At 34.3% G+C, this 23788-nt stretch overlaps 4 protein-coding genes across 5 annotated transcripts; 2 read left to right on the forward strand and 2 right to left on the reverse strand.

Moving 5' to 3' along the window:
- Window positions 1-1178: 1178 nt before the first annotated feature.
- LOC125874373 (protein FLUORESCENT IN BLUE LIGHT, chloroplastic-like) lies at window positions 1179-9526 on the reverse strand. The gene is made up of 4 exons (XM_049555253.1): window positions 9243-9526; window positions 5987-6161; window positions 2867-3187; window positions 1179-1584 (listed from the first exon to the last, which is right to left on the reverse strand). The coding sequence occupies exons 1-4, from the start codon at window positions 9432-9434 to the stop codon at window positions 1382-1384; spliced, it is 891 nt and encodes a 296-aa protein (XP_049411210.1). The 5' UTR covers window positions 9435-9526; the 3' UTR covers window positions 1179-1381.
- A 1036-nt stretch (window positions 9527-10562) lies between these two features.
- LOC125874390 (60S ribosomal protein L23) lies at window positions 10563-13148 on the forward strand. Of its 2 annotated transcripts, XM_049555271.1 has the most exons (5): window positions 10563-10667; window positions 11810-12094; window positions 12696-12737; window positions 12912-12993; window positions 13033-13148. In XM_049555271.1, coding segments are annotated over exons 1-5 (423 nt in total). In that variant the 5' UTR covers window positions 10563-10654; the 3' UTR covers window positions 13034-13148. The 2 variants fall into 2 exon arrangements, with proteins under 2 accessions (XP_049411228.1, XP_049411227.1); XM_049555270.1 differs by having other exon boundaries at window positions 12912-13148.
- Window positions 13149-17108: 3960 nt separating this feature from the next.
- LOC125874015 (pentatricopeptide repeat-containing protein At1g09900) lies at window positions 17109-19358 on the reverse strand. The gene has a single exon (XM_049554821.1). It carries the CDS (start codon window positions 19141-19143, stop codon window positions 17272-17274), a length of 1872 nt encoding a protein of 623 aa, XP_049410778.1. The 5' UTR covers window positions 19144-19358; the 3' UTR covers window positions 17109-17271.
- A 1690-nt stretch (window positions 19359-21048) lies between these two features.
- Window positions 21049-21372, forward strand: LOC125873974 (agamous-like MADS-box protein AGL27). The gene has a single exon (XM_049554785.1). It carries the CDS (start codon window positions 21049-21051, stop codon window positions 21370-21372), a length of 324 nt encoding a protein of 107 aa, XP_049410742.1.
- Window positions 21373-23788: the final 2416 nt, after the last annotated feature.

Consider the following 23788-nt stretch of genomic DNA (forward strand, 5'->3'; position numbering starts at 1 on the left):
CTCTTCCAGTATTCAGGTTTAAACAAACAGGAGACTTGGCTATCATATTCACCTGTGATTGATGTCCAGTTGAGTTTGTAGCTTTTTCTTATTATTCTCTGCATAATTTAAGCCTTGATATTTGCTCCGAGAAATCTTTGTTTTTCTTTTTATCAGAAACAATTTCTCTACCCTCAAAGGTAGTGGTAAGGTCAACATACATCCTACCTTTTCATATTTCACTTACGAAATTACACCGAGTATGATGTTGTTACCCTTTCCATACTTCACACAGGGTATGTTATTAAATCTTTGTTTTCTTTAATATCTCTCCTTCATATGTGCCTTCTTATGTCAACAGCAATGATAGAAAGCAACAGAACAAACCATTTTTCACTCATTTATAAGATCAATAATGAAGGAATTGTTGCTTTCCAGTGCGGTGTAATCAACAACTCAAACCTATGAAGGGAAGGATTGAAGTTCTATCTCGAATCCACAGAATGAGTAGTTTTTGTATCGAAAACCGCTCTTAGATCAGGTTCCTTTGTAAACCTTTTATCCCATTAGGTTGAGCGGACGTTTTTTTTCATTCTTCAACTGTTCATTAGTTTCCTTTTCAAAGTCAACCTATTTGGTTACCTTTGAATAGACACCAAATAGAGTTTCACCCTTATGCTTTTAGATATAATAACAGAAACTTAGATAGATGTATATAGAATTAGCCAAATCATCTGAAGCATGAACAAAATAAGCAAGACGGGGCGCTGAGCCACATGCTTATAGTGAAATTGTCATGTTGCTCGTCTTTTTTTTTTTTTCTATTTATTCTCTCACAACTTTATTTGTTAGACAATTCTATTCAGGTGGAATCAATTGGCGCCTCCTAAATTTATCATTAAATTTTATTTGAACGCTCAAAACTATGATAAATTCCAACTGAGTACCTAAACAGATAATGCTGTGTTTCTATACACTTCCGACTTAAATTTTTTTAAAAACTTTTGCATGTGTTCTCAAGCACCCATTACGTAAGAAAATTAATAAAGTTCATCTCCTTTACTTATACACATTAGCCTTGTCAGAACCTGGAGTGATTAATCGAGGAATAATTGCAGAGTCTAAAGTAGTCATAGTTTGCGAATTACGATCAAATGTAAGAATGGAAGGACAAATTAATAAAGTATGGTTTATACAACAAATAAGAAATTCCTCAGAAACAGTGAGTAGCCTCAGGCTCTAAGCATTCTACTTTGAATGCATGAAAATAAACAAAATATTTTAGGTTCGGTCAAAGAGATCGAAACGAAGTCATCAATTCAACCATTCGAATGATCTCCTCTAAGATTGTCAGTCATAATAGATAACTTATAGGTACAAAAAAAATCCTCATGCTAGTAGCTTAATCAGTTTCTAATCTTGCAATATATTGGTCATAGTATTTTGCAGCTTGTTCCAAATCTCCAAGTTCAGTGTAACAATCAGCTATTGCTCCATAAGCTTCTGTGCTACCTGAATCTTCTCCATGTCTTGCCGATAATTCAAGAACCAGTGAATGGTACTTAATAGCTTCCCGGTACTTGCCCTGCCGTTGTAAGGATGCCCCTGGAAAATCCAACATAAAAATTTGACACTCGTATATCGTGTGGTCTAGGGAGGGTGATGTCAAAGTGTACGCAGACCTTACCCCTACCTTGTGAAAGTAGAGAGGTCATTTCTGAAATACCCTCGACTCAAGTATAGCATATCAATGTGTTACACAAGGGAATGAACAGCATTGTGGATGTGGTCTTGTTTGTGTATCAATAAATAAATTCTCTCTCTCCAAGTCTCTTAATATATATAGTCTTCTGATGTGGGATAATTATACTTCATATATATTACTCCCTCATCCCAATTTATATGAAGGTGTTTAACTGGGCACGTAGTTTAAGAAGAAAAGGAAGGCTATTGAAACTTGTGGTCTAAGATAAGCCATTAACAATTTATGTGACTATAAATTATTTCATTAACAGTAAAATGGGAAGCTGAAGTTAATTGTCATTGGATACCGAAAGATGTCATTCTTTTTGGTACTAACTAAAATGGAAAAAGTGTCACATAAATTGAGACGGAGGGGTACAAACTATCTGACAACATGCACTATCAGCACAAACCAAGTAGTGACAATATCACAGATGAACAAAGCATATGCAGGTTAAGAGGTCGTTCCTTTAAATTGATTATACTTCAAACTATATTATTCATTTCTAGTTTTCTACTACTCTCTTTGTTCACTTTTACTTGTCCACAATAGACTTTGCATCCCCTTTAAGAAATAATAAATGAAGTTTCAAAGGTCTTGGGAAGTGATTTGGAGAATGAGTAGTTAAGTTAAGGGTAAAACAGGACAAAAATTGTTTTTCTCGAGATATGCTAAAGTGGACAAGTAGAAGTGAAAAATTATTTTCGGTACAGTGGACAAGTAAAAGTGAAAAATCATTTTCGGTACAGTGGACAAGTAAAAGTGAATGAAGGGAGTAAGTTCTAGTGAGAGCAAAGAAGAGAAATGGCTGCACGGCTAATTCGAATAAATGCTGACACACTGATATACTAATGCACTATGCAGTAATTGAATTCTAGGTATAGTATCTTATCCTTCCATTTAACTACTATATGTTACCTAGTTTGCTTTGATTATTTTTGCTATTTTGTTGTCGTAATTTTCTTTACTGCCTTGCTTTGATTACACTTCTTTTGAGCTGAGGGTCTATCGAAAACAGTCTCTCTACCCCCACAAAGATAAGGGTATGTTGTTGTTGTTGTAATCGATTTCTAGACCTTCTCTCCATGGCCAAGTGCAATGAAGAAATAGAAGGCTTAAAACAGAATAAGAAGATGGACATACCTAAGCCCCTAGCTGCTTTCTTTTCCCTTAAAGGTTCTTTTAAATTTTGTGCAAGGTCGAGAGCAGCTTTAAACTCCAATTGCGCCTTATCTGGTGCTTGGTTTCTAAGAAATTTCTTCCCATTTTTCAAACGAGATATTAATTCCTCCTTTCTTGGATCAACAATTACTTCAGTTTCTGCAACCCTGCCACCAGCAGGAGCGTAACTTAAGTTAGGTGCATAAGACTCAATCTTGGCTTGCCTTCGTAGAGCAGCATTGATCTGGCGGAGCTGTTCATTCAACCGCTGCAATTCTGCTTTTCGCTGACGCGCAACTAGTCCTGCAAATACAAATGTAGTAAATATGTAGAAAACACAGACACCTAACAACAATCTAAAACCAAGGAATCACAAAATAGGAACAAGGAAAACCATGTGCTGGCTAAGACAAGATGTCAGCCCACACATGATTTGTGACACTTCATGAACCAAATGACAGAGAAAAAACATTGAAACTACAAAGAAACCCTCACAGAAAATACTCTGAAAAGTCTTTTGTCATGGACAGAAAGTCACTGGTGCCCATCTACCAATTCTAGTTTCATTTTTTTTACGAGGCTTGTGTATTGGTTTCTAATGCCAAAGGATATGCCTACTCATCTCCAGGAAAAACAGCAGAATAAGCTTAATTTTCTGTGGTAAATCGCACTGTTATGTCCTCCAATTTGCTGTTCAGTATATAGTACCACTGACTATTGAAATTGCACTCATCTAAAAGTCTTTTTTTTTTAGAAAGGTAAAGTTGTATTCCTCAGCAATGAGGGTATGCTGGTAACCATCAAGAAATTACAAGGCAAGTAATCATAATTACAGAGAGCGTAGGAAATCTACTAGTTGTTCTACCTCATCTATACCCTTTTCTTTACACCAAAATTATGAAGTACTAATGCAGTTTTCTATTACTTTCTGCATTGGATTAGTAATATTCTCAAAACATCTATTATTTCTTTCCTTCCAAACTGACTGCCATATGCAAGAAGAAACTAGGCTCCACCATTTTTTCTGCTTTTTACTCCCACCTCTCCTCATCCAACAGCTTAGAAGATCTGCAGTATGCTCAGGCATCAGCCATGGTTCTTGAATAAGATTGAGAAACATATGTCAAACCTGAGCAGTCACTCTACAATGAAGAAACAGATGACTATTTTGTTTCGTCCTTTTCATTGCAAAAAAAAAAACACCTAGAGATAATCTGAAAACCTCTTCTTTTTCAGTTTTTCCTGAGCCAGACATGCTCTTCTGCATACCTGGCATGTGAAACACTTGATCTTGGTAGGGATATAAGATTTCATACTTGTTTCCAAGGTCCAGAGATGCTCCCAGGTTGTGAGGACAAATTTCTTCTGTACAATCTTCCAGCTGAAATTTTTTCATCCCTATCATGCCTCCATCTGATTGTATCAGGGCTGGTATTTAAACCAGAGAAATCATCCAATCTTTGCAATAAGCTGGCCACTCTCAACCTCCCAGTCATGTAGAGGCCTGTTAAAGATGATATTCCATCCTTGGTGAGTCCAAGTCTCAGCAATAGATTCTTCAGGGTTGTCACAGTAAGACAATAAATCTGGAAAATCCTCCATGAGTGAGTTCTGGTCACTCATCTAAAAGTCTTTTAACCTTTTCAATTATAATATTAAAGAGTGCAACATTGTAATCGGCAAAGCACAACTGCTAGCTTGCTTTACCCATTTTTGTATAATGGTGTGATCTAGTGTGGATGATTGACAGAAAAGGAATAGATAAGTGCATTATTAATGTATGGGTCACAAGGAGATGATGGAGATGACGCTGGTACCAATATGATATTTATAAGCGGAGATAAAGAGAATGGTGAAGTGAGACTAGATAAGGCTAATTGCTGGGGAAAGGATACATAAAGAGATCTCATTGAAGTCATGGGAAGAGGTGATTAGTCGAGATATGACACATCTTTTGCTTATTGAGGACATGACCCTTGATAGGAGGCTGTGGAGGTCGAGTATCAGAGTAGAGCGTTAGTAGGTTGAGCTTATTTTGTTTTTTCTTATCATGGTATTAGTATCTTTTTTACGTTTGCTTATTCTTAGACCTCTAGTACTACCTGATTGTTTCTTTCACTGTGTTTATCTTATTATCTTGTTACTGCTTCCTTTTCATCTCTCCTTGAGTTGAGGGTCAATTGGAAACATCCTTCCTACCCTCACAAGGTACGGGGTAATGTATGTGTACACTCTACCCTTCCGAAACCCACCTATGGAACTATACTGATTACTGGGTATGTTGTGGTTGAAATATGATGCTAGTATTTGCAGAATAAGCTGTCTTGATGATTGGCGATTGCAACAGACGACCTTTCAATATCTTATAATTCCTGTCAAAATTAAACAGAAGTAACTTTTTACAAAAAGCACAACTATAGCACCTAGCCACCTATGCAATTGTCTGTTCTGTTAGCTACTCAAAGTTTCATCCCGTAGGTGCATTCCCCTTTTATTTTTAAATGAGCACCTGAAGAGGCACGAGCTTCTGCATAATGGCATCAACCTTTTACTGTTGGAGGCCATTGCCATGAACAGATATAGAAAATTTTGACCATGGTCGTAAATCTCATTAACACAATTTGTAATAGGAAGTTCATCCAGTGTTTTGGCAGTGAACTGATGAATGGAGTGGCCGGGTGAACTCCAGGGTTCTAAGCAGATATCCAAAATGTATCATGCTGGATATGAAAAACTCTTAACTTCTTAAGATTGAATTTTGAATCCCCAAGCAATCTTACGAATGCCTTTCTGGAACAGAGTAGTTCGTACATCATATACAACATGCTCTCATGTATACAACAACATGGGGTCTAGGAAGGGTAGGGTATAGAGAGGCTGTTTCCGATAAACCCTCGGCTCAAGAAAATCATTTTTTATGTACATCCTCTCATGTATAATAATGTTTATATTCATTCATACTTTACAATTTACTGGATCTATGACTATAAGAGTTACGGCGATCCCCAACAGCATGCACAATGATATTTCTATTCAAAGTTGACAGGCCGAAAATGAAAAATGATGGGCTCAAGGGCAGTACACATAATTTAAGCACCTTACCTCCGACAGTGGCCCCAATAAGCGCAACAAGCAGCAGTATGGGCATGTTGAAGAGCATGTTGAAGGGAGAATTATCAACTTCACATGTTTCAGCCAAGGCATCTAAGGGTGAAGTCATCATCAATGCATTAGCCACGATAATTGTCGCTGCAGAGTTCCTAAACTGCAATATTTCCTGCCATACGAATAATTGAAGTTCAACATGAAAAGGAGCCAGGGTTTTTTTTTTATTTATGAAGTAAAAATTTCATTACTGGCATCCAGAAGACACAAAAATACAAAAGCATATTAAGCATGCTAGAGTAATTGTCAGCTCCAACAACAACAACATACCCAGTGTAATCCCACAAAGAGGGGTCTGGGGAGGGTAGAGTATACGCAGACCTTCCCCGTACCTTGGGAGGTAGGAAGGCTGTTTCCAATAGACCCTCGGATCAAGGAAAAGCNTGAAGTAAAAATTTCATTACTGGCATCCCGAAGACGCAAAACTACAAAAGCATATTAAGCATGTTAGAGTAATTGTCAGCTCCAACAACAACATACCCAGTGTAATCCCACAAAGAGGGGTCTGGGGAGGGTAGAGTGTACGCAGACCTTCCCCGTACCTTGGGAGGTAGGAAGGCTGTTTCCAATAGACCCTCGGATCAAGGAAGAGCAGATCGAAAAGAAAAAAAGAAAGAAAACTGAAGTGAAGGGGTCATGGAAAAATACAAAGCATGACAAAACATTTAGAAAAAAGGAACTGTAACTACACCAAACTACAGGAGATGGTGAATAGTAATGGAAATTGACAGACAAAAACTACAGGAGAAAAACTACAACTACTAGGGAAGGATATACCAGTTATTGTCAGCCCTAGTACAGCAAAAAAACTATACTAAAGATAGTGAGCTAACGAAGTCCAACAGATTGTCATGGGAATTTACCAAGGATAAGTGTGCCAACTGAATTGGCTCAAAATACATTTAGCCTTAATTGAATGCGCTACAGTTGATACACCATCAGAACACCTGCGGTTTCTTTCTGTCCAAACACCGAAAATACTAGCCAGGAAGTCTGATCAACAAGTAACACTTTAGCCGTAGTTACCGGATTGAAAATCTGAATGAATTTGGATCAGACATTTATATTTTCCAGAAACCAGATTATTATATGATTCTTCCTATGAAGCATTTCTGGAAACTAGATTAATTGAGTCTTTATCTTTCTGAACACCATAAGTACATTGGTGCAGAGCGGGCTACAGAAAATTCCAATTTTCACAGCTTATGTAATGATTTAGAACACAGTGGGAATAAGCCAGTGTCATATAATACCGGATAGAACCTTACGGAATAACAATCTTTTACATCATAGCTTTATAGCAGTGGAGATCAGTGCTACTCTTACAACAGTACTCTTCAACTAGTAAATCAATAGAATCTTTTTCTTTTTTACAACCATGGTGTCCGGGCTAGCTTATGTGCACCACGACTATTTCCACGAGATGCCTGCCACCTCCCAATAACAACAGGTACCAGGTAACTATGTCCACCAAGGCTAGACCTTAAACACTAACAATTACGCCTCAATTCCAAACATAGAGAAACAGACACTAACCTAACACAAACTCTAATATTTCTTCTAAAATTACTGTGGCGACAACAATACTCATCCATTATATTGCCTGTTGAACATGTCGAGCCCCTTTTTTTTCTTTTCACAGGTGTAGTCAAGGCCTGCTTTTAAACATATACAACAGATTAGATCAAAATTCAGAATTTCTGAAGTACATTACAAAATGAAGCTAGTTCTTCACTTTCTCCTGTAACGTAAATGTTGAAAGAACATCACTTCGATCAGATATAAACAGCTTCTGTTTATAGGAATCCCACTTCAATAAAGCACTCTCTTATCTGTCCCAATTTATACGTCACTCATTATACTTCGGATATCTAAAATATATAGCACTATTCCATTTCTATCTAACTTTCAAAACTTTTAAGAATTCAAATTTATTAACTAATTAAACAATTCAAAGTTTAAACTTTGAGACTAACTTTTCAACTTTATTTTATCATTTTTTCACTATTACTACTAGGATTTAACTTGTGTAGGCAGACGGCGCAAAGAATCTTTACACTATCAACGTAATTTCGCCCGTTACAGCAGGTTGCTTGCTTTATATTCCAAGTTGCTAATTGTATTTATTATGGACTTTTAAATGTTGCTGTCATGTGACCAGGTTATGAGCTCAAGTTGTGAAAACAGCCTCTTGCAAAAATGTTGGGTACGATTGTGTACAATAGACCCTAGTGATCCAACTTTTTTCAGACCCAACATATAGCGTGAGCTTAGTGCGCTGGGCTACCTTTTTTATGGACTGTTACTTTTACTTAAAAGTCAAATTAACGTCCTAAAACTTGTGTTTAGTCAAATAGCATTGTATAAAATAGGACTAAAATGACAGCTTCTCTAATTGACATCAAGGAACAGTGCAAGCAGGAGTGGAGCCAGCATTGTAGTTCCAAATTCAACAGAACCAAGAGCTTAGGCTCAAACCATGTATTTGTATTAAAAATCTTGTTTAATATGTATAAATAATCTATCGAGAACCTAGTAAGAAAAAAACATAGTGATCAAAACCCATAAACTAAACTAGCATTTGGCCATAGATTTTGGGAGTAGGTTCTGAAAATTTATCTTCAAAAATCTGCTTGACCATAAAATTTGATCAGGTTTTATCTTCAAATATTTTCAAGTTCCCAAAAACCGACTCAAACTAGTTTTTAGATTTTTGGGACTTCCAAGTAAAATACATGTCCAAACACAAATTTAAAGGGCAGCCTAGTGCACTAAAACTCACCTATAAGCAAGTTCCGAAAAAGAACCTTACCACAAAGTCTGTTGTACACGTCTTTCCCTGCATTTCTACTACATGCTATTTCCACGGCTTAAACCCATGACCTCTCGGTCACATCACAACAACTTTACCCGTTAAGCTAAGCCTACTCAACAAACAACAACTTTAAATTCCAAAAATCACAACTTTCAAAATCTCAGTTTTTCAAGTTTCAACTTCATAATCTATATAGCCAAACGGTAGCTTAAAATGCTGACTCCATCTCTAAGTGCAAGAAACATAGAAAAAGCCATGATCATGAGCTCTTGACATTGCTCTCCTACGAAAGTAAAATGAGAAGCAATTTTGCAGCATACCCAATAAGCATAAACTAGAAATAAGCAAAACCCAGAAACCAAAAGAGTTAAATTTTACCTTAAAATCAATGGCATTGCCTTTCTTTTTGGATTTTTCCTGGATAACAAAGTTCTTTAACATAGCTTCTCCTTCTTTTCTCCATTTGTTTCTGAGCTGAAAAATGGGTTGTTTGAAAGATTGAATTTTGGGTGAGAGAGAATGAGGGCAAGGACTCCATAGAAGAAGCCCTTGCTTCATCATTATTGCCATTTTTCTTCTTTACTTTGCTTCAGTTTGTATGATTTTTTTTTGTTTATCTTGAAGAATTCAAGATAACATTCTTCTTCTTTTTTTCTTTTATTTTTCTGTACAAAATAAGTTCTGGGGTTTGAAGCATGTAATTTGGAATTTTATTGAATATTATTTTATATTAATAAATAATGTATGAAAAAATAAATGCATTATTTATTTAAAAAAGAAAATTAGGGTACGAAATAAAATTATTAGAAGTGGAGGTGTTGAATTCCTTGATATCATCATAATTGTTTGGTGTGAGGTATAAGGTATGATAATTCCATAAATAATATGCAGGATTATTTTATTCTACATTTGGTTCAAGATATTAGGTAGTCGTGAGACTATTTATCTCATCGTTAATACATTAGTGATATGATAAGTTATCTCATATATATGGTACTTATCCCGCGATAATTAATCAGGGGATAACTTGTTGAAGGAAGGTAGACATAATATTATAAATCACAATTCACAAGGGAGGTGAAGGTTATAGAGCAAAAATATATGTATATATACAATTTTCACGCATTTTATACATTTTCGTTTTTGTATAAAGTGAGAGAGGCGAGTGAGAGAGCGAGATCTGGGAGAGGGATAGAGGGGAATGAAAATATATGTATATATACAATTTTCTCTCGCTTTATACAAACACAAACACATTTTATACAATTTGCGTTTTTTGTATAAAGTGAGAGAGGCAAGTGAGAGAGCGAGATCTGGGAGAGGGGAACGAAAATATATGTATATATACAATTTTCGTTCGCTTTATACAAACACAAACGCACTTTATATACTTGCGTTTGTATGAAAAACGAGAGAGGCGAGGGAGAGAACGAGAGTGGCGAGCAAGATTTACCAGGAGAGGTGAAATAGCAACAGTTTGCTATGAGGTACAATTAAATCAAACTATATTTATAGCATTTAATTTGAATTAATAGTTTGTTATTATATACAATTTTCCCAATCTTTTAAGATCAAAAATCAAAACTTATTAAACTCTAGTTTTTTTCTAGCGAGAATCAAAAGTTCAATGGGCCAGTCAACAACAGGCCTTAAATCTATCAATGGGCCTACCAAGCCCAATACTGAAACTGGATCAGCAGCCCACTACTCTTAAGCAAAACCCTAAGCTCCATATAATAAAACCCTAACGCCTCCTCTTCAATCATTATCAGGTAGAGTGAAGAGCAACAATGTCGAAGCGAGGTACAATTCGATCTCTATCGTATTTTCATTGGTTTATCCCAATTCGATATATTTATTTCAAAATTTGATATTTTAGAGAACTTTTAAGTCATATAACTCATTATTACCTGAGAAACCAAGTTATTTAAGTCATATAATTCATAATATACCTTGAATTAAACATATTCTAATGTTTCATGTAGTTGGGATGTAGCTTAGTTGATTGCTTGCTTGATTTGTTAACCATAGTACTGAAATAAGATGAGTAGTTTGGTCTCATGTATTTTTCAATTAAATGTAACTTAAGTATGAGATTTAGAGAATTTTTTAAGTTATATAACTGTTAACATACCTTTATATATAGTTATTAGAATGAAATGAGTAGTCTAATATAGTGGAACGGGTACAAGTTTTTCATGTAGTCAATCATGAGTCCCGGGTAGTTTAGGAGTGTGATTAGTTGAATGTATTATACTGAAATGAGCTTAATAGAGTGGAAGATGTAAAAATGTTTCATATAGTTGGCCTCAGTTAGTTTGAGACTGAAACTTGATTGATTGGTTAATTAAGTTTAAAAATATAATTAAGTACGCAAAGGTTCCCTTGGGAACAAGTTCAGGATGTCGTTGGGTTTGCCAGTGGTAGCTGTTTTATTGTAATTAGAGTTGAATGAATAGCCTGTGTAGTTAAAATGTACAAATGTTTCATGTAGTTAATCCCAAGTCCTGGCTAGTTTAGCATTGTGACTTAGTTGACTGTATTGAACTGAAATGTGCCTAATAGAGTGGAAAGTGTGAAGATGTTTCATTTACTTGTCCTTGAACTAGTTTCAGATTGAAACATGATTGATTGAATTTGTTATTTTAACACATGTACAATTCAATTTTATGCTTGTTCTATGGAAATTCCATCTGTTCTCTTGTTGTTTGATCTCATGTATTTTTTTGAAATTCTTACATTTGATGAGTCATAAATGCGAGGTTTAGCTGTTTAGGGAAAGTATAACCTTCGTAAACAAATTTATTTTTACCGGTATTAGAATAAAATGAGCCTAATATGAGTGTCAACTTGTATGGATATTTCATATCGTTGAACCTCACTATTTTGAATTTAAAATGTAGTTGATTGATTGACTAATTGACTATTTTAAAATGTTATTTAAGGACGCGGAGGTTCCGCTGGGAACAAGTTCAGGATGTCGCTGGGTTTGCCAGTGGCGGCCACAGTTAACTGCGCCGATAACACTGGTGCAAAGAACCTTTACATCATTTCAGTGAAGGGTATCAAGGGAAGGCTTAACAGGTTGCCTTCAGCTTGCGTGGGTGACATGGTCATGGCCACTGTCAAGAAGGGTAAGCCTGATCTGAGGAAGAAGGTTATGCCGGCTGTCATTGTTCGTCAGCGCAAGCCATGGCGCCGAAAGGATGGTGTTTTCATGTACTTTGAAGGTATATCTAGATACCCTTGGCTGTTTTTGTTGTGAAGTTGCTTTGGTTTTCACATTACGAGTTTACTAGTTGCTCTCTTTAACCTTGTTCCCTCCCCCTGGAAAATCACTTCACTTTTAGTTTGTCTTTCATTTGGTCTAGTTCTTCTTAGAAGTCCTGCTATTTAGTGACCTGTTTGTCTGTGTAGTGATAGCTGTAAATGAACACATTTCTTTGAAGCAAAATTATTTAACGTTGGGTTAGAATGATCATGGATAGTGTTTCATGATATAAAAAAGTCATGAAGTTAGACCATTACTAGTTTGATGTTGAGGGATAGCTAATTGATTGTAATATGAAATCTATCAAAAAGTTTTGGTTTCTTGTTTGCTTAAGTTGTTCTCTTGAATGACTTGCGAAACATTTATTGCAAGTGGTTCTTTGTTGCAAAGCAAAAAATGGTAAATCTTCATTCCTTGCCGCCGTTGTCTTGCTTGCATTCTGGTTCCGTCCGCAATTATTTGTTTCTAGTCACTGAATTAATCTGTGTTGGAACAGCTGTAAGTGGTATCTGCACAGTATATGATAACCAGTCATCTGATGCTTCTCTTTGTTTCTACAGATAATGCTGGTGTAATTGTGAATCCCAAGGGTGAAATGAAGGGTATGTTATTTTACATTGAGTAGAGTTCATTGCTATATATGTTACTGTCTCTTGTAGTTCGATTATCGCAAATTTAGCAGTTACTGTTCCTTTTTTTTCCTATCAGAATGTCAATCCGCACTTTCATACAGGTCAATGTATTTCTTACCATGTGCATTCTTTTCTGTTATGTAGGTTCTGCTATTACTGGTCCTATCGGAAAAGAGTGTGCTGATCTGTGGCCCAGAATCGCAAGCGCTGCCAACGCTATCGTGTAGTTTTAAATTGGGTGTTTTCCAGGATTGCCAACACTAAGGTCTTAAATTTGTGTTTTTCTGATAGTGTTCCATTTTCACTTTTTGGATATTTGAGGGATTTGTCTTGGGTAAGAACTATTACTGCAACTGGCTATGAGAATTTTGCATTGTTTCAGTTTTGTTTGTGTCGGCTTGCGTTCATTCGATATATGTTGTTATCGTAGTTTAAATTCTGCAGTCCTCTTAAAAAATTATCAAATATGTATGAACCATTAATACATAGTAACTTTAAAAAATTAGAATTCATAATGTATATGACATAAATCCTATGATAATTCTCAGAAGCTATGAGAAGTACGAGCACCTTAGTCTTGGAGGATCGTTAGTTTTGATGGGTATAAATGGACTACTTGAGTAATGGCAAGGGCATTTTTGGACCAAAATTTGATGGAGGGTACATCTATCCCATTTTTTTTCAATAATGTAGGGGAATTGTTACCTTCAGAATATTTATCTAAAGCTTTACCATGTACAATTACTTGTGGTTAGATGATAAGATGAAAGATAATAAGTTTATATAAAAATATTTGTCATATATTGATCAAACGACAGATGCAAATTAAAGGCTCTGTTGATTGGAAGTTGAAGTTTTTGATTGGACATACTTTTTGGATTTCTAAGTTGAGAAAACTATTAAAAAAAATTCAGTTCTTATACAATCTTATCTAATGAGCAATTCATAGTTCATAAACAAGATATTAGAATAATAAATGACATATCTTCATATTTCTTTTATAAATAGATGTTTTCGATTACATTTTTTTTTACAAGAAAATGTGAACTATTACCATACCAACGACCAAAAATACACCTAAGCATCTATAATCTAGTTACCAACATCTTGGCATCAGATTAGTAGACCTCAATCAACATCTAATTACAAATTCTTTGAATTAAATCTATACATTTACTCCTATGTCATGCATTCTGCAAATTCAGTACTCTCTCCCTAATGATATGTTTTATTTGTTGGACTACAAATATACTATTGACTTTTGTCTTCAAAAATATCACTTGATTGCAAGTCAGTCATGTGTTGTAGATTACAGCTTCATAAGTTGCAACAACCACTTCTTTCTCCCTCTTTTCCAATGTTTACTGTTGATCAACATAAGCATATCATTGACCCCTTAACATGGTAAGCTAGTCCCCAACCAATGTTGCACCTTCATTGCATAATTGCACTCCATAGCAAATTTTATGTTTGTTATGGAACATCAGACTTATATAAATCGCAGGCATGCATTCGTTTGTATAAAAGCGTAGCGATTGTATGTGTATATCGATTAGATAATTGTATATATGTAACTATTATGTATATGTATCAATGATTGTGTTTGTATATCTACATAAAATTTGAATTTGTATACAATTGAATCGAAATAAAACATTTGTATATCAAATCTCTCTCTCTCTCTCGCTTTATACAACACAAATTATACATTGTAATTTGTATAATTTGTGTTTGTATAAAGCAAGAAAGAGAGAAAGGCAAAAGAGAACAGGTAGGGGAATTTTTGTATTTGTATAATATAAGAGTATAAGACGAAAATATATGTATTTGTATGTACAGTTTTCTCTTGATTTATACAAACACAAACACAAACACAATTCATAAATTTGTGTTTGTATAAAGTGAGAGAGGCGAGAAAGAGTGGCGAGCGAGTTTCTCTGTGGAGAGAGGCGAATGACAAGTGTTTGTTACGGTTTGCTATTTTATACAATTTTCGCACACTTCACCTAATTTCACAAGATACCTGCCACCCCCAACCAATAATAAATACCATGTAATTCATAATCTATAAATTTCAAATCTCAATTTCACTTCGGCTAGTGAAAGCGTGATAATGTTATTGGTACTACACAATGGATATTATTCTCTTGATACGAAATTGAGTAAAAAAATAAATGTTTTTAAGTGTAAAATTTCTCGTATAGTTTTTTGTGATGATAAATTATAGTTCTAACTTCAGAAATTTCAATACTAAGCTTATGTAAACATATTCATTCAATTTCTAATAAATATAACATTTTGAACCCAATAATTTGAATTTGTTCAGCCATTCATTGAAAAAAATATGAAGATTGAATTCATCAAATTGAAGTAATCCTGAATCTTAACGATATCCACTTACCTTAAGAGTGTATACACATCTTATTTCTACCTCGTGGAGGTAGAGAGTCTGTTTTCGAAAGACACTCGGCTCAAGTGAAAGAAAAGTGAATATTGAGAGCAAAGGATATCTAATTCTTCCCATGCTTAGTTCAACATAAACACTGTACATGGATTGCATACATATATGAAATATCAAATCTACGAAGGAAAAAAGGGACACAATTCACCTTGTGATATAAAGATTCAACTTGTAATTTATTTCCACATTACAAACCAGATCTACCTAGAAAATCCCTAATTGGAAAGCAGATTGAAACGCGATGACTAACCAATACCTGGAGATGGCTTGCCACGTTCCTTCTTGTAAGTCCTTCGAGATTCATCAAGAGCTCAGTAGTTGAACTCTAAAGCTGTTAAGAATCATAATAATCACTCGAACTCGGAATAGAAACCGTTAGTAGTAATCATGTGTAAGCAACTATTAATGGAGCCTCTTTCCCTTTCAGACGAGCTGAGGATTCTGAAAATGCAAGTCAAGACATACAGGTAATTATATGTGTGATCACAAGTACCTTCTCCGAATTGTCAGTGTTTTGTGAGATATATGATGGGTGATCAGTACTCTACAACAGAAAAAAGCACAGGTAAATAGAATCTTGAAGTAGTGGTTATGTCCTCTCTGTTGATCAAGTTTTGTTTGTACAATGTATATTCAAGAATCATATTTTTTCATCATTGATGCAGTTCTATGAAACAGCCAAGGTGACATTTTTCTGGTCTGGAGAAACCAAAGCAGAGGGGGTTGAATCAGTGGCAGAGGGATTACATCTTCTTGAAGGACAGGTAAGTACAAACTCAACACCGATGATCCACAAAAGGCAACCCTGGAATATGAAGGTTCGGAGGGGTTTTCAGGAACCATAGAGGCAACTGGGTATTAGGCTACATGAAGGGTATTCTCACACCATCACCATCTTAGGTGAGTTCCATGCACTTATCCAGGGTCTCCAACTAGCAGCAGAACATGAGTTATTACAGCTAGTAAGTAATATTGCCTCAACCGAAGCCATCCACATGCTTACACATGGATACAATAACATTATCTGGGAGCTCCAGTGCCAACAGATATATTCAGGGAACAGAATAGGAGGTGGGACATGCTGACAAAGGAGGGAGCGAAGTGCTGAGTTTATGATGTACCAAGTGTTTTGGTAGTTCCTCCAATGATTGCAACAGAAGCAGTGCAGGAAGATATTTCAGGAACTACGTTTCCTAGGAAAATATGCACAGCCAAGCAATTGGCATGGCTACCTCTGAATATTGTATGGTGCCAGCTAATAACTAACTATATGTAACTAGTCCGGGATCACACCCCTTGGCCTAGGGTATACAATTAACCAAAAAAAAAGGCAGATAATTCTATGAACCCTCCCACAATCACATTAGCTTTCCACTACACAAAGCACACTTTGTTTACCAAGAATTCCCTTACTTCCAAAATGCCATAAATTTCTGGACTTGAAACTACGATATTCCCAGAGAAATGGAAACCATATAAAAATCAATGATCCCTAAAAATGCAAATGACTCAGAAATGTACATGAAAATTCAATTGTAGTTTTTTAAACCATCATCATATAAACTTTATACATTACGAGCAATAAGCTAAACTACTACTATAACAACAATATACCTAATGAAATCCCATAGAGTGGGGTATGGGGAGTATAGAGTGTACACAAACCTTACCCCTACCTCATGGAGGTAGAGAGGCCATTTCCGAAAGACCCTCGGCCAATAAGTTAAACTACATTCACTAAAATGTCTCAAAAAAATATCTCCAGTTCTACATAACTTTCGTTATTCACTAATTTTACCCTAAAGGATGAATAAAAGATGTCTGCATCAACAGTCATGGGCTATAGTAGTACACTAGTTGAAAACAAAGTATAATGATCATTATCAAACAAAATTAACTTTCACTTCATATATCTAGCCAACAGAGGGAAATTGTTACATATTGATGCGAACACAAATGCTTTTGTGAGCAATTAACAGAACACATCCAAAAAAAACTGACACTTAAAGAGGTTGATGTTGACAGTGAAAGCATGCTTAGAAACTACATCTTAACCACCACCTGTTCAGCAGAACTCTTCTTCACAACTCCTCTAGAGCACAACTCATTCAATAACTCCAAAGCCTCCTCTGCTAAGCCTTCATAAGCAATACCTTCAATTAGAATAGTGTATGTAGATTCAGTAGGTTTGCATCCCTTTGAAATCATATAAGCCAAGAAGTCAATAGCACGATCTGTTTGGCGAGCTTTACACAGCCCCAACATAATGGCATTGTAGGTTATAGCATTGGGCCGGACATCCAATCCTTCTATGTCGTGAAAGAACTTTATGGCTTCATCAACTTTTCCTTCCCTACTAAGACCTGCCACAAATGAGGAATAGGTAATTATATCAGGTTGGAGACCTTTCTCTCGCATTTCATTCAGAAGTTCAATGGCAAGTTCAGTTTTCCCAACTTTGGATAGTCCATCAATCACTGTATTGTAAGTGATTAGAACTGGAGAACAGCCTTTGTCGCTAAGTTGATTGAGGATTTCAACTGCAACATCAACCTTACCATCTTTGCACAAAGCCGTGAGCAATGTATTATAAGTCACAATATCAGGGTAACAACCCCTACTCACCATAACTTCCAAATATTCAATCGCTCTATCCATCTTCTTCTCTTTGCAGAATGCATGAAGCAATGGATTATAACTTAAAGAGTTTGGCGTACATCCATACTTAGGCATCTTCTCTAGTAAATCAATAGCCCGTCCCAACAGTCCCTTCCGACATAAAAAATTGATCAAGATATTGAACGTGACAACACTAGGAGAACAACCCTTCCTAACCATATCAGCCAAAAGCTTCTCGGCATCCATCCACCTACCTGTACTACACATACTACGCAAAATTATATTGTGGGTAATCACATTAGGTTGGCAACCATACGATGGCATATTATTCAGAAACTTGATTGCTTCGTTCAATCTCCCTTCCTTACAAATCCCATTTATAAGAACATTATAAGTTACTACATCAGGTACACATCCTTTACTCCTCATTTCATCCAAAAGCTTCATCGCCTGCCCAACACCACTTTCCTTACACGTTGCTTCGATCAAAATCGTATAGGTAATCACATCAGGGTAACACTCTTTCTGCAACATACGGTCAAGAACATGCATAGCTTGTTTCAATTTCCCACTATCACATAAGCTACGCAAAATAGTATTGTACGTGACAACATCAGGTGCAACACTCATTCGATCCAATACCTTCAATGCATTATCAATTTCACCCGACTTACAATAACCACTAATCAACACATTGTAAGTAATAACATCAGGAACAGCCCCAGAATCCTCAAGAATCTCCAAAACTCTAGTAGCCTTCTTCGTTTGCCCAATTCTACAAAACCCACGAATCAAACTCGTACATGGTATAATATCAGGTATATCCCCACGATACACCATACTCTCAAGATGCTTAAAACTTTCTTCTAATTCCCCATTTCTAACCAACCTACGAAGATAATTATTACTCTCAAATTCTTCAATATTTTCAGATATGCTCCCATTTGTCTTTTTCTCAACACTTGATAACCTACCATTCGTCGTCCCTCCTAAAATTTCAATTCTTGAAATAGCAAAAACCTTATTTTGTCTCTGTTTCCTCAACTGACCCTCAAGCAAATTGTTCTTGCACCTCCTATTACTACTCCCAAATCCCCTTTTCTCAACACTAGAAAAAGTTTCAATTTTTGAAATAGAAAAAACCTTATCTTGTCTCTGTTTTCTCAACTGACCCACAAGTAAAGAACTGTTCTTGAACCTCCTATTATTACAGCAATTAACAGTGATTTCCTTACGAGTAGAGTGAAATGAGCAAAACCCTTCATGGGTTTGCTTCGTTGGTACTATTAACTCCATAAGAACAAGTTTACAACAACAACAACAACTAGTAACAGTATTCACTAAATACCGGTCATTCTACACTATACGGGCAAAAAAAAGTCTTTTTTCTACTGCAGAAGTGTAAAATAGTTGTTGTGTTTGTCAATACGAAGATTATTAGTAAGCAAAAAGATGAAAAAAGGAAGCTTACTCGGAGAAGAAGAAGAAGAGAGCAACAGAGCTGCCGGTTCTTTTTTTTTGTTCTTTCTTATCCTCTCTGTTTTTTTGTCTTTTTGACAGTCAAACAAAAGCCCAAAAAGAGTTTTATTGGGCCTCAAACTAATAGTATCTTTGGGCCTAACCACACTGATTTTCAATAGTGAAGAATGAAGATGATTTGTTTCAAGTTTTTGCACGGATTGTTCCTCAAATGGATTGGTTTTTAATTTTGTATAATTTACACAAATCTTATAGTGTTAAGATTTAATTACATTATTTTTCTATTTTTTTTAAATTATAAAAATTCCTTAAAATTTATGGATTTCGGATATATAATTTTGAATACATTAGCACACATCCGGATACATAGGGGAATGATGTATCTGAGAGGGGATAAAGATGTATTAGAGAAGGGATAGGGAATTTGAATATATAGGGGGGGATGTATCCGAGAGGGGATATAGATGTATTAGCGAGAGACAAATCAATTGTATTTATTGTATTCGGACAGTTATATTTATTTTTTTTGTATCAATTGTATTTGTATTTTGTATCAGTTGTATTCGTGATACAATGAATGCAATATGTATTCAACCTCACTCCTCCCTCTCTCGATCTTGTTCGCCTCTTTCCTTCCGCTCGACTCTATCCTCCTAATATGTAGGTAAACACAATAGTTATTGATACAATTGTGTTCATTTTGGTACAACTCAGTTGTATAAATTGTATTCGCGATACAACTTGATACAACGAATGAACGAATACAACATGTATTCAACCTCTGTCGCCTCTCTCCTCTCTCTTCCAGATCTCGCTCGCCTCTCTCCTCCTAATATGTAGCTAAATACAATAGTTTTTGATACAATTAATGTACTCATTTTGATACAATTCAGTTGTATCAATTGTATTCGTGATACAATCGGATACAACGAATGAACGAATACAACATGTATTCACCTCTCTCACCTCCTGCCTCTCTCTCCTAGATCTCACTTGCATCTCTCCTCCCCTAACATGTAATTATTGAGAGTGTCAAATCAAACCATGACAAACCAAAATGAACCGATGAAATAGTAAATAAAAAATTTGATATTAAAAGTCAGACGTCCTCATTTTTCTTGCCTTCTGTGTATGCATGAAAATTATCACAAGACTTAATTATCATTTAGTTAACCTTTATTTTGATTAACACGCTTTCCTATTTAGTTTAAATAAAAATAATATAGCTCTTTAGATGACAATTGTTTATTGACAAACATAATAATTTGCTTACATGGAAAATGGAATAATTAATTTGTTTCCTTATTATATTATGGAAACAAATAATATGAACTGAAATTACTTACCTTTACCTTAATTCTTAGATTTACTTTCCTTATATGAAATTACTTACCTTACTTCCTAGATTTACTTTCTTTATAATATATTACTTGCCTTGCTTCTTAGATTTGCTTTTTGTCTCAATATTGCTTTTTCCCCCTATAAATTCAACTGTTAAGTTATTGCTGCTTACAAGTTACAAAGCTAACTATTGTATTGAAGGAGTGCATTATTTTGAGCTATCAAGTTTTGAGCTAGGTATAATTAATATTCTACCTTTATTTTGTATTTTTTTTTCTTATATAGTGTTATTGTTGATATCTAAGATTTTATCACTATTTATACATTTTGAAATTGAGAACCAACATTACAATTTTTTACTCTCTTAAATCAGGTTTAATCATGGCAAGGTTTGGCCGCAAAAAAAATCGTATTGAGAAGATACAAAATAAAAAGCAAAGGAATGTGAAATTCTCTAAAAGGCGTACTGGTCTTTTTAAGAAAGAAAGTGAGCTATCAACACTTTGTGATAGTCTAAGTACTATTGTGATTGTGAATCCTCCAGCAAACATTTATGGCACCAACTCCAGCCTCACCGTGCCTCGTGAAAATGCTACTAGAAAGGTAAATTCGAAGCTACTAGATAGCATTTTCACGAGGCACAGTGAGGCCGGAGTTGGTGCCATCAATGTTTGTTGGAGGATTCACAATCACCATAGCACTTAGACTATCACAAAGTGTTGATAGCTCACTTTCTTTCTTAAAAAGACCAGTACGCCTTTTAGAGAATTTCACATTCCTTTGCTTTTTATTTTGTATCTTCTCAATACAATTTTTTTTGCAGCCAAACCTTGCAATGATTAAACCTGATTTAAGAAAGTAAAAAATTGTAATGTTGGTTCTCAATATCAAAATGTATAGATAGTAATAAAATCGTAGATATCAATAATAACAATATATAAGAAAAAAAATACAAAACAAAGGTAGAATATTAATTGTACCTAGCTCAAAATACACTCCTTCAATACAGTAGTTGCTTTGTAACTTGTAAGCAACAATAACTTAACAGTTGAATTTATAGGGAAAAATATCCAAGAAGTAAGGTAAGTAATTTCATATAAAGAAAGTAAATCTAAGAAGTAAGGTAAAGGTAAGTAATTTAATACTTTCTCTATTCATTTTTAATTGTCATGTTGTGCTTTTTGAAAGTCAATTTGACTAATTTTCAAAGTTAAATTAGATTTCATTAATTCGGTATTTTAAACAAAAAATTTAGATATACAAAAACTATACGAAAAGTACTATAAATTTTATTTTTTTTGCATATCAATATGATGTGTTAGTCAAAGTTATTATTATTTGACTCTAAAAAGGGAAACTATAACAATTAAAAGTGGATAAAGATGGTACTCCCTCCGTCCCTATTTACTTGTCCATTTTGACAAATCAAGAAAGGTTAAAAAATTTTTTTCCTATTATACCCTCATTTAAACTTCTTGAAAATTTAAACTTCTCCAACATTGATTAGTTATCTTGAATAAATTTATTTTGGAATCATAATTAATAAGGGCAAAATTGTAACTTCACTATGCTAATTATTATTGCTTTAATATGTGTGTCATTTCTAAAGTGGACAACTAAATAGGGACAAAGGGAGTATAAAAAAGGTGAAACTAAGAAGTAAGGTAACTAATAATATCAGCTCATATTATTTGTTTCCATAATATAATAAGGAAACAAATTAATTATTTCATTTCCATGTAAGGTAACAAATCTCAAAAGCTTTATTCCATGTCCCACCAACTGTCCCCACACATTAAATAAAAAAATATTGTACTTGCTCTCAAAATAAACTTTTTCAGATAGTTAAAAACTACACACAATTATATATATATATATAAAATAAGCCACAATGCAATTATCATTGTAACTATCTTGGTAGCTTTCAACCAAAAGTTAACAAGATTTTTAGTTACATATTTATTATTTAGTTAAATAATAAATATGTCATTGTATGAGCTATTTATTACTCATTCCTTTTGAATTTGTTAATCTGATTTTGATCTGACGCATAGTTTACGAAAGTAAATTAGATTTTGAGAAAAAACATTAAGTGATACTTGAAGTTGTCCCAAATTTTCAAAAAGACACCTTAACTTTGTGTGCGTCCTATTACCCCACAAAACATTCAAAATCACAATAAATACACATTTTTTACACAATATTTTCACTTTGGACAAAAATATCCTTCGAATGTGCAATTTCTTAAAAACAAAAAGTCGGACCTATTGTTGATGTATTGAAGGATGCTTTGGTAATTTCGTATTATGAATTCGTTTTGTTTGTTTCTTTTAAATTTCTTTTACTATACTAAATAATTGTATAAAATATTATGAATCACGATAATTAATTACTTAAATATTTAAAAGATATAAAAATATATAAAAGATCTGATTGACTCTTCAAATTTTATCGGTGACACATAAATTGGGACAAATGAAATAATATATATTATTTGAAAATTTCTTAGAAAGTACTATAAATTATAGTAATTAACAGCTAGAAATATTTCAAAGACAAAAAAAATTGATTGCATCTCAAATTTTTTTTAGTACTACATAAATTGAGAAAGAAGAAATGACCTCTATTATTTGAAAATAGCGTAAAAGTATTACAAATCATACAATAAGAATTAACAATTTTAAATTTTAAAAGACTTTAATGCTTTATACTTATTCTATTTCCACTTTGGACAAAAATATCCTCCCAATATGCATATTTTTTTAAACAAAAAGCGGGACCCATTAGTGATGTATTCAAGGATGCTTTGGTAATTTTTCTATGATGATTCGTTTTGTTTGTTGTTTAATTTTTTTTAAATAATTGTATAAAATATTATAAATCACAATAATTATTTACTTAAATATTCAAAAGATATAAAAATATGTAAAAGATCTGATTAACTCTTCAAATTTTATCGGTGACACATAAATTGGACAAATGAAATAATATATATTATTTGAAAATTACTTAGAAAGTACAATAATTTACAGTAATTAACAACAAAATATTTTAAAGACAAAAAAAATTGATTGAATCTCTAAATTTTATTAGTACCACATAAATTGAGAAAGAAGAAATA

The sequence above is a fragment of the Solanum stenotomum genome, chromosome 8 (genome assembly GCF_019186545.1).
Source record: "Solanum stenotomum isolate F172 chromosome 8, ASM1918654v1, whole genome shotgun sequence".
NCBI classification, from domain to species: Eukaryota; Viridiplantae; Streptophyta; class Magnoliopsida; order Solanales; family Solanaceae; genus Solanum; species Solanum stenotomum.